Source organism: Silene latifolia, chromosome 10 (genome assembly GCF_048544455.1).
Source record: "Silene latifolia isolate original U9 population chromosome 10, ASM4854445v1, whole genome shotgun sequence".
NCBI lineage: Eukaryota > Viridiplantae > Streptophyta > Magnoliopsida > Caryophyllales > Caryophyllaceae > Silene > Silene latifolia.
Genome location: NC_133535.1, coordinates 82,198,496 through 82,210,452, shown reverse-complemented (window position 1 = coordinate 82,210,452; position 11,957 = coordinate 82,198,496). Strand labels below are relative to the sequence as shown.

Sequence of the window (11,957 nt, the reverse complement as noted above, 5' to 3'; positions counted from 1 at the left end):
CATTTGGAGAAATCGCGCTTCTCCGGCGGCATCAAAGTCAAAATTCATTTCTTTGAGGGCCCACCAAGCCTTGTGCTCAAGCTCAACAGGCAAATGACATGCCTTACCGTACACAAGCTTGTAGGGTGTGGTGCCAAGAGGTGTTTTGTAAGTCGTTCTCAATGCCCATAATACATCCGGGAGCTTTTGGGACCAATCCTTCAGGCTCTTGCTAGTCACCTTTTCCAAGATAGCTTTGATTTGGCGGTTAGAAACCTCCACTTCCCCACTAGTTTAAGGGTGGTAGGCAAGGGCGGTTTTATGTCGTACTCCATGTGACTCTAACAATGCCTTGAAGGTGCTCTTGCGGAAGTGGGATCCACCATCACTTATAACCACTCTCGGGGTCCCGAACCTTGGAAAAATTGTTCCCTTGAAGAGTTTTATGACGACCTTACTATCATTGGTAGGAGAGGCTACCGCTTCAATCCATTTGGACACGTAGTCCACCGCCACCAATATGTACTCATTTCCACAAGAGTTGGGAAATGGTCCCATAAAGTTTATACCCCAACCATCAAAGAGCTCAATCTCCAATATGTTTGTGAGGGGCATCTCATTCCTCTTTCTGATATTCCCGGTGCGTTGACACTCATCACACGATTTAACCAAGTAGTGAATGTCCTTGAACATGGAGGGCCAATAAAATCCGCCTTGGAGGATCTTGGCAATGGTTCTTGAAGTGGGCAAGTGTCCTCCTTAGGCCGAATTGTGTACTCTATCAACAATTTCCATGCCCTCCTCTCTAGATATGCACCTCCAGAACATCCCATCCCCACACTTACGGAATAAGTGGGGATCATTCCAAAAGTACCGCTTGGCATCATGTCTCAACTTTCTCTTGTCTCTTGGTTCAAAGTCATCCGGAATAAACCCATTTACCAAGTAGTTAGCAAGATCCGCGAACCATGGAGTTTTGGTGCTAACTTCCATAAGACTATCTTCCCTTAGCCATTCATTAATCGGCCCACCTTGATCTTGAATTCCGTTGTCTTCAATGGTCAATCTTGATAAGTGGTCGGCAATAACATTTTCTGAGCCGGCCTTGTCCTTGATTTCCAAGTCGAACTCTTGAAGTAATAAAACCCACCTCAAGAGCCTTGGCTTGGCATCCTTATTCACCATGAGTTGTCTCAAGGCGGTGTGATCGGTGTAAACCACCACCTTATAGCCAACTAAGTATTGCCGGAATTTTTCAATGGCATGCACAATGGCCAACATCTCCTTTTCGGTTGTTGAATAATTGCATTGCGTTTGGTCAAGAGTTTTGCTAGTGTAGTAGATGACATTGTGTTTCTTGTCAACCACTTGGCCTAATACCGCGCCCACCATAAAATCCGACGCATCGCACAAAATCTCGAATGGGAGGTTCCAATCCGGTGCCCGAATAATTGGAGCCGTAACCAATGCTTCCTTGAACCTATGGAAAGACTCAAGATAAGGTTAATCAAATACAAAAGGCACATCTTTGAGGAGTAGTGAGATCAATCGCTTTGCTATCTTTGAAAAATCCTTAATGAAACGCCTATAAAACCCGGCGTGGCCTAGAAAACTCCTCACTCCCTTCAGATTGGAAGGAGGTGACAATTTTTCTATTACCGCAACCTTAGCACCATCGACCTCAATACCCCTTTAGAGATAACGTGACCGAGCATAATCCCTTCCTATACCATGAAATGGCATTTCTCCCAATTTAGGACAAGGTTGTGCTCCTCACATCTCTTCAACACATTCGTCAAATTAACTAGCCCATGATCAAAGGAGTCTCCATGGACACTAAAGTCGTCCATGAAGACTTCCATGCTTTTCTCAAAGAAGTCTAAAAAGATAGCCATCATTCACCTTTGAAAGGTACCGAGTGCATTGCACAACCCGAATGGCATTCTACGATATGCATAAACTCCTATGGGGCATGTAAAAGTTGTTTTCTCTTAGTCCTCCGGGTGGATTGAGATTTGGAAAAACCCGGAGTATCCATCGAGAAAGCAATAATAGGCATACCCCGCTAGCCACTCTAGCATTTGGTCAATGAAGGGGATGGGGAAATGCTCCTTAAGGGTGGCGGCATTCAGTTTTCTATAATGTATGCACATTCGCCACCCGGTCACTGGTCTAGTAGGCAAGTGAGTCCCGTCCTCTTGTTCCACCATGGTTACCCCTCCTTTCTTGGGTACCACATGGAACGGACTCACCCACTTACTATCGGTGATTTGGTAAATAATCCCGGCCTCAAGCAATTTTAAAACTTCGTTTTTCACAACCTCGGCCATCTTGGGGTTTATTCGCCTTAGACCATCAACCTTGGGTTGACTTCCCTCCTCTAGAACGATTCTATGCATGCACAAGCTTGTACATAGTCCCTTGATATCCTCAATGTTATACCCTAGTGAGCTTTTGTGAGCTTTCAAGACTGTCAAAAGTTTTTGTTCTTGGGCCTCACTAAGGTTGGCATTGATTATCACGGGATAAGATTCCCCCTCACCAAGAAAGCCATACTTAAGTGAGGGAGGTAGAGGTTTGAGTTGTACCTTTGGAGGGAGAAGTCCCTCCACCTTCTTCAAAAGTCCATCATCGACCTCATGGTCTTCTTTCATTTCCTCATCATGTAGGGAGATTTGGAAGACCTCTTTCATTTCCGACTCTTCTCGAGCCACCGCATCAACTACTTAATCAATCATTCCAATAGTACTTACTCTTTCAACTTTGGGTCCTTTCATCAAATTTGGAAGATTAGACTCGACATTCTCGCCTTCAATCTGGAAGGTTAGCCGCCCATTCCTCACATCAATAAGCACTCCTTCGGTAGCCAAGAATGGCTACCTAGGATAATGGGGGTGTGGCTATCCTCCGGGATGTCAAGTACAACAAAGTCAACCGGGATTAAATACTTCTCAACTTTGATGGGTATGTCTTCAAGCACCCCCAAAGGGCGCTTGACGGACCTATCCGCCAATTGGAGGGTTATGGTAGTAGGAGCAAGACTATGAATGCCAATTTTCTTTGCAACTTTTAAAGGAATAACAATCACACTTGCTCCCAAGTCACAAATAGCTCTTGATATAGGAACACCACCAACTATACAAGGAATTGAAAAGCTTCCCGGGTCACCAAGTTTAGTGGGCATCTTGTTAAGGATATGAGCACTACATGCCTCTTCCATTGCCACTATCTCTTGGTCACCCAAGACTCTTTTCTTAGTCAATATATCCTTTAAAAATTTTGAGTAAGTTGGCATGTTCAAGATCACTTCCGTAAAGAGTAAGGTTACTTCAAGTTTCACAACCATGTCACAAAACTTGGCATACTTGAAGTTTTCCCTACTCTTTATGGCTCTTAAGGGGCAAGGTATATGAGAAACAAGTCGAGAATCGGAAAGTACCTTTGGGGGGATTCGCATTCTTTGTTACCTTAGTAGTGGGTTGTAGGAGCACCTCTTTGGTAGCATCTTCACCTCTTTCTTCTTCATAAGGTAAATTTTCAACCAAATCGTCAATTTCCCTTTCCACTTGTGTTTTCCCGCTTGAAGGTCCTCCACATGTTCTCTTCCCTTTCTTAGCTTTACTCATTCGAGCCGATGATGTCATCGGTGGGCTTTTCCTTCCACCATTCGCTTCCATCCTCTTTCTCTTTGGATCTGCATCAACTTCTATCTCAAGATGCTTGTAGGGGTCTTCAAGCTCTATTCCACTTCTCAAGACCACCGCATGTGCTTGGTGGCTAGTTGAGGCATCCTTGGATATTTGCCCTTAAGCTAATAAGCCACCTGGTGGCCTATGAGGGTTAGCAAGAGCATGAGAAGCCAATCGGGCCTCCAATTCCCTTATTTCCTTTTGTTGGGCAAGTCTTTGATTAGCATTTTCTTGTTGAGTAGCTTTTATGAAATTAGTCATGTCTTGGCTATGTTGCATTTGCATGTTCTTCACCACCCTCATAATTTCATTTTGGGAGGGGTCACCTTGGGGTTCTTGATAAGGTTGGTTAGCTATGGGTAAAGGGAACCCATAGTAATTCCGAGTGTTGGGACCTTGTCCCCCTTAATAATTCCCTCTAGGGCCATTGTTGTTGAAGTTTGGTCCTTGACCTTGATTTTTAAACCCTTGAGCATACCCTTGCCCAAATCCTTGATTAGCTTGGTTCATTTGGTTCCCTTGATAGAACCCTTGGGTGTTTTGATTGCCTCCAAAATCTTGGTACCCTTGAGGTTGGTTCCCAAAGTTTTGGTTTTGGTTTCTGGTGTTCCTTTGATTAGGATATCCACCTCTAGGTTGAGAAAACCCGGGTGGATTGGTATTTGGGGCTTGTGGTTGAAGATGTTGCGGGTTTTGAACATTGGTACCCTTGTAGCTAAAGTTGGGGTGGTTCCTCAATCCCGGATGATAGAAGTTGGTGTTTGGGTTATAGACATTGAGATTGTTATAGGGTGGTCGTGGTGGTCTTGTATTGTTGTTATAGCTTTGGAAGGCATTAACATCTTAGACATTCTCCTCATACCCCACATTATAGTTATTGGCACACATGTCAAAAGTGTGACCACTACCCCCACATAACTCACAAGATGAAACTTGGACTACCTCCTCCATGGGTGGACCATGAGAGAAGGTAGCTTGATGAACTTAATTCCTTTGCAATTTCTAGAGTTGCTTGGTGAGAAGATCAAGCTTAGCATTTGTCTCGGCATTTGAACTAGAAGAGTTCTCCTTAGGATATCGGCCATTCCTCCTAAGCATATTTCCCCTTGATCCATAGTTGGCCTTCGAGTCCACCATCTTCTTAATTAGTGGCGCCCCTTCCTCATCACCCAAATGATCAAATCCCCCTCCCGCGGAGGCATTCACCATTTCTTTAGTTCTAGGCAACAAGGTTTGGGTGACATACCACTCCGGAATCCCATGGTGAGGGCAACTAGCGATAAGGTCTTGATATCTATCCCATGCTTCACCTAAGGATTCTCCATCCTCTTGTTGGAAAGTGTGGACTTCATTTCGAAGCATGGCGGTCTTGGATGATGGATAGTACTTGGCCATGAATGCCTTGGCTAAAGCGTCCCAAGTTGTGAATGTGTCCGGAGGGTGAACATTCAACCATCGGTCCGCCTTACCCGTCAAGGAGAATAGGAACAACATCATCTTTAGTGTATCTTCGGATACCCCGTTCTTTTTCATCATAGAGACTTTTATCTTGAACTTTCTTAGATAAGCATGAGCATATTCTTTAATGTGTCCTCCAAACAAGTCTTTTTCAATCAACCCCACTTGGGCGGGGTGCATCTCAAAGTTGTTGGGAGCCAAGGTGCCGAAATTAATTGGGTTACAAGCATCATTGTGGATAGGGCGATTGTGGTCTCGTAAAGCCATTAGAGGTGGTGGGTTTGGTATTTGAGGGGGTGGTGATTGAGGTGGAGTTGGAATTTGAAAGTCGTGAAATGGGTTTTCTATTGGAGTCTCAATTGTGTCGTTTGATCGTAGTTGGGTTGTGGTTTCAATGATTGGTAGAATGAGTGGGTTTGGTTGGTCTAAGTTTAGTCAAGTAAGATGAGGATTGGTTTAAGACTAACAACTAAATTTAAACTAAAGCAAGTAGATAACTAGATATGTAAACGATTGATTTAAGAACTAAGGTAGTTGGGTTCCCCTAAGCAAGGTTGGTCAATCAATGGGTGTCAAAAGTTTTCCGGGTAGATATTAGTGAAGAAAGCGAGTCAATTTCTTAACCTCATCTTAAGATGGACACAAGAATCATCATTTAGCATCCTATCTCATCATAAACATACTATCAAGCAACCACATAAACTCTCATTCATAAGGAAGCTAAGCAAATATTGTAGAAAAGTATGAACTTTCATAGACACAATTCAACAAACACCTTCAATGCATGATTATGAACACTAATATAACCACCCAAAAACACATGTTAACAACCCATTTGATTAACTTAAACCCCCACTTAGGTTCCCCCTAAAACCTAGTGGGAGACTACTCACACATGGTAGCAAAGCAAATGTAAACAAATGAGTAAAAACAAACAAACATGGGAACAAACATTTTGAAAAGATGAACAATTACTAAATATCAAAAGGAAATGTAAACTATTGAGCAAACAAGTTAAATAAAGAAGAGAATTATACCAACAATAAAGAAATATTGCTACTTTATTGAATTAAGGAAGAAATTCTTCAATATCTCCAAAATAAAACCCAATAACCAAATGTAAACAATTGATAATAACTATTACTAAGCTAATTTTACTAGATAATTAATATTGATTAAGAAAAGATTAGTGCTTTGATTAAAGAAAGATTGCATAAATTAAAGGAAAGTTTCAGATCTAAGTTTGTGTGTACAAATGATTAAGGGAGGGGGTATTTATAGGTTGCACACGGATTAGGGTGAAAATTACAAATAAAGGTAAAATGCGGAAGAGGGGTCCCAGCCGGTCGACCGGCTGCCGGTGATATCATCAGGTGCCTCTAGCCGGTGGACCGGCTGCCGGTGGTCCACCGGCTGGGAGCTCATTTGACTTTTCTTCTTCTTTTTTGACTTTATCCTTCAGCTTGCACTCCCAGCCGGCTGGCCGCTGGCGGTGGCTTGACCGACTGGGAGTTCTCAGGAACTTCCTTCACTTTCCTCCTTCTTGTTGCGCTCGGCCTGACCGGCTGGGAGTTCTCTATAACCTTCCTCCCAAATTGCCATGCTAAGTGTTGGGGGTGAGTCCCAGCCGGCTGACCGGCTGCCTGCCTACCGGTTGGGAGCTCCTCTCAGCATATCTTCCTCCTTTCTTCATACTTATCCCATCAAACCGTCTCTCTTACTCCGATTCCTCCATTTCCGCCTCAAAACCTGCAAAAGGGGCATAATATCATAGACTAGCGAATCGGGGTACAAAATGCAAGGCAAAACGTATAAAACCAACTCGAATTGAGTCGGAAAGTATGAAAATAAGGAGGAAAGTTGGTGCAATTGAACACTATATCATTAGGTTGTGGGCCCGGACAAGGAACCCGACTATGACCGTAATATCAATTAATGCATTTCAACCAAGACCTCGTTCGAGTCTCACCATCTAGGGATCACAATGACACAAGTGTCCTAGTTGTCCCCAGCGAAGTCGCTAATCTGTGGACAAGGGCCACCTGCGACGCCAGCCAATCTGTGGACATAGCTGATGCATGCCTATTTCATACAATTATTCTATTCTTTTGCACGCATTTCTATACATTATTGAGTAGCATAAGCTACTATTCTCCCTTGTTTTGGCTACTTTGGGTCGTGTTGTGTTTTATGAAGGTTATAGGCTCGAGTATGTGCAAATAAGTTAGAACCCATCATGAAAGCTTGAAATCTTGGTCTTCATGGAAATGAGCTTGGAAACCATCCTTTTGGAGTACTTGGTGAAGTAAAGAAGCTTAGCGAGCAAAAGAAAGGCTTCACATTACTAGTGCCTACTTTGAAGAGTCATAACTCGAGTTCTACAAATGATAATCAATTTATTCTAATTGGAGGTGAAAGCTTATTCTCTTAGCTTTCCAACTCCACCAAAAACGCTTTATTTGCCCAAGTAACGAAGAAATGGCGACCGTTTGAAATTCAGTGCGCGGTGCAGGAAATGCGCGCTGAAGAAAAGTCGATCGACTGGTTATTATAGTCGATCGACTGGTATATTTAGTCGATCGACTGTCTCTGTGGTCGATCGACTTTTTGCTAACTGGAGACCTGGCGCTTGTCCTATTTAGTCGATCAACTGGAATTTTGGTCAATCGACTGTTTTACTTACCAGGCCGTGTTTGCTTAACTTGTTAATTCGGCCCATTAGTTGTTTAGTTAATAATTATCAGCTATTCCTACAAAAACACAAGCTGAGAACATTATTAGGGCATCTTTCACTTTGGCAAAAACCACTTTTACGTTACTTTGTTCTGGGAATTTCAGCCTTTCAGGATCTAAACTTGTAATCTTTCTTTTCCCTATTTCGGTAATTTCAATTGTTCTTCATACCTTATTTTTATTATTGTTCTTATTCGCTCCGCTTTATGCTAGTTTATTTATTTAATTCCGTCATGCAATTCTTCTATTTCTCTTCTTCTTTAATTGTTGTTTTCCATTTAATTATGCGTAGCTAATTCTTTTATGCTAGGATTTAGGGGATCGGCGGTTCTATGACATAATGTGTTTGGGTTTTAGGTCTAGCTGTTTACTCCGTCTGAATTGTTAATCGTGGCATCTGATAGCGGTTTGATTAATTAAGTGCACATAATTAATTGACCATCTTGTTAAACCTTGACCTGGATCGAGAGATTGGAAAATGCGAAGACTTGCTATGAACAATATAATATTCTAACTAGGGCGAGAGCTACATTAGAGTTCTATGGCGAATAGTGGACCGAGAGGACCTGTTCAGTACCCTTCAGACCGTTTATTGCTGACCGTTGACCTTACCTTAGATCGTTGTAGACCGCGGTGAACCGACCGTCCTAGCTATTTCTCTCTTATTTGAATCCGTTTATAATTAACTTTCTTTTGTTTGCTACCTTAGTTAATAGAGAAACCCATCTCAAAACCCCCAATTTTGTGACTCAGACAGACTTGAATTGACATTTAGATTTGCAAATAGCCTCCCTGTGGATACGATCCCGACTTCCCTAACTATATTAGTTAGAGACCAATTGGTTATTTTTGGTAGGTATACGATTAGCCTGTCAATAGCAGCGGACTTTTGAAAGCCACGCTCGGCGGCGTAAAAATGCTTTCGGCCGGATCGTTTTAGATCGGTCGGTTTTGTCTCGGCAAGGGTCTCGAAACGACGCAAGAGATGTTCGGAGTCGCCACCAAGCATTTGTGGGATTCTTGGTTCAAATCCACTTTATACCTAGGTCAACCAAGGCAAAAAGCGGTGTTTGACATAGGTACTAAAGATAAGGAGTCGTCCCTCTTTAGCATCATATCTCTAGAATGACTCTCATACGCCCTCGATAAGGTCATCCACTATCCAAAGTTTATGAGTAAGAGGTGAAGGTACGTATTGGGAAGCCCTTTAATCGGACACCCAATCCCGCCCGCGGTAGCGGCCTCTACTAATCGATCTTGGTTGGTTAAATGCAATAGTTGATAAAACGGGTAAATGCATGAATGCGCATCCACAAGTTTAAACCTAACATGTAAGCTTTCTATGTCGGTTGTTTTATCCAAGTATCAAGTATTTGATGTCGAGTTGGATTTAAAGTTGATTTTCATGGAAAACGGAAATTAAACGTTTATTTACCGAGTTAGGTTTATGGTGCATAACGTGATCCATTTGTCTTAGTAAGGCATTTTGTAAATACAATGTAAAATGGGCAGATTCGTCATCTGATCCGTCCTGTATTCGTGTTAACCGAAGTCGGGATAGTCCTAGACAAGTGCTGGAAGGAATCAGGGTAAGCATATATAGGCGCGAGCCATCAGGCGATGCAAACGAGCCTGTCCTGGTTTGAAATTTGGAAAATGAGTTTAGGCGTGGGTTAACAGACGATGGAAGGGACGTCTTCTGACCATTAAAAGGTTTGTAAAATGATTTGAAAAGAGGGTGTTTGAACCCGTCTTAATTTTAAAAGGTCGTTTAGACCGCTTTTGTGTCGATACGAAGAATGAGACTTGAATAATTATCATTATTTTGACAATATTCGATGTCGGGTTCGGTTTTGCAAGCTTGACATGAATAGTTTTGAAAAGGATTATGAACTAATTGTTATAAGTTCATTTGTTTGTGATTAGTCAATGTTTATTACCGTACTCGGGTTAAAATCCGACATGGTATATAGAACCAAGGGTGATTTTGTATTTATGACTAATGCATTTGTTTTGAAAATGTAAAGGAATGAAATAAAAGGTTTTAAAATGCCTTTTAAAATGTAATTAACCAAATATTATCACCGAAACACGGATTAAACCGTCATGGTATTAGGAACCAAAGGTGAAAATGTTTTATGGCTAAAAGTTTGTTATGAAAATGTAAAGAAATGAGATAAAAGGTTTTAAAACACCTTTTAAAATGTAATTAACCAAATATTATCACCGAAACACGGATTAAACCGTCATGGTATTACGAACCAAGGGTGAAAATGTTTTATGGTTAAAATTTTATTATGAAAATGATTTCTAATATTTGAAATGGTAAAAACCGATTACAAATAAGAAATGAAATAAAGGGGGAAGATGAAACCAAACACGACTGGATTAAGGCCTGAGAGGGGTTTTAGGCGCGAGCCCTACTGCTATACAAGCAGCCCCTGTCTCCATCCAAAATCCGGTTTTGGCTCATTTATCCCATATTTGAATCATGTTATGCATGTTTTAGCATGTTATAGTCATAAAACAGATGAAAAATATGATAGAAGAGGATTTTTACACCCTCATACTTACATGCTAGACTTGAGACGAGAAATCGACGAAAGTGTATTAACTTGTTTGGTCGAAAAACTCGGTTTGAAAACCGTTTTAGCAATGTAAAAGAGTGTTTTAAGTTTAGTGATGGTGTAGTTGGTCGAGATGGTCGGTAAAGTGATTTAATGCACGATGATGATACAAACAATGTGTAAGGCTTGTGTTTTCGATTGGTAGATCGAAAACACGTGTCGGTTTGTGACTTAAGAAGTCGAGTCTAGAATTTTAAGGGAGAAATGAGGAGGCAGACACTCGCGTAAGGTGTTATGGTGTGTGAAGATGGGTATTTATAGAGAAATGGGTGGTTGTGTGCGTTTTGAGCGACGTGGCCGCATGGGTTGCTCGAAGAGGCGCGAGCCAATTCGCGGGTCTTCGAGGTGTTTTGTCACTATCACGCAATTGAAATCATGATTTGTTCTATCCTATGTTTTGGATGACATGATTTGTACTTGACCATGAAGCATTCCGGGAAATACTTAACATGGAAGTCTTGAAAAGTTTTGTTTTTTGTGTTTGACTCGGTTTGACTCATTGTTGGAGTCGGGATTTGAATTTTGAGTCGGTTTTTGGTCCGGTGTCGGTTTTGAGTACTCGGTTGAGTACTCGGCCGAGCAAGCCTTACTCGGCCGAGTATCTCACTACTGGGCCGAGTGTTCCTGGGCAGTAGCCTGACCAGAAAACACACGACACCTTACTCGACCGAGTCCCTCCTAATCGGCCGAGTAACTAAACTCAGAAAAACGTGGTATTACACCTTTGGTTTCACTCTTTAATTTCTTAATTGTTACAATAAAGAAGTACCTATTAAGGTTGGGGAGGTTATTTTTCATTCTGACTTAATTGAGCCCTTGGGAGGTTTTGAGGTAATCTTAGGGATGGATTGGTTGGGAAAATATAGCGCCTTTATTGATTATCACCAAAAGAAAGTCACCTTGAGGGGACCTAAGGGAGTAATGGTATCTTATAAGGAGTTTGTTGTTAAGCCTAAAATAAAACTTATTTCTACTGTTACCTTAAAATCTTGTTTAAGGAAGGGAGGACAATTGATTTTATGTCATGTGAGAGACCTTAGGGATGAGGAGTTAAGTGTGTGTGATATGTTTTAGAGATATAACAAGTCCCAACCCAAATCGTCGTCGGTAGCATTTTCATTAAAACAATATTTAAGTTTAGAGATATGTTTTAGAGAGATAAAAAGGGCAATACAGAAAAATAAAGAATGTTAAAAGAGCGTAACAGGTAATTATGAGGACTATGTCATGGTGGAGCAATATGAGATTTAGATCCTTATGTAAAAAAAAGTCATAAGAGTTATTCTGGCTGCATTGATATATCATTTGTGGATGAGTAGAAACAGAAGTCGTGTGGACTATGTCATGGTGAGACTTGAAGTGTTGGCCTTGCAGGTTAGAAATAATGTAAGGCTTCGATTGCAATATTGCAATCTTAAGAGTAAGAGGGTTGAAATAACTAATTGGGTGAATAAGATTTGTAGTCGATAAG

General features: G+C 41.5%; 1 protein-coding gene and 1 non-coding gene across 2 annotated transcripts; one reads left to right on the top strand and one right to left on the bottom strand.

Moving 5' to 3' along the window:
• Nucleotides 1-738: 738 nt before the first annotated feature.
• Nucleotides 739-3,656, bottom strand: LOC141607833 (uncharacterized). The gene is made up of 4 exons (XM_074427181.1): nt 3,419-3,656; nt 2,860-3,114; nt 2,041-2,701; nt 739-1,459 (listed from the first exon to the last, which is right to left on the bottom strand). The coding sequence occupies exons 1-4, from the start codon at nt 3,654-3,656 to the stop codon at nt 739-741; spliced, it is 1,875 nt and encodes a 624-aa protein (XP_074283282.1).
• Nucleotides 3,657-4,923: 1,267 nt separating this feature from the next.
• LOC141610394 (small nucleolar RNA R71) lies at nt 4,924-5,030 on the top strand. Its single transcript, XR_012528305.1, has one exon. It is a non-coding gene; the product is annotated as a small nucleolar RNA R71 (small nucleolar RNA).
• Nucleotides 5,031-11,957: the final 6,927 nt, after the last annotated feature.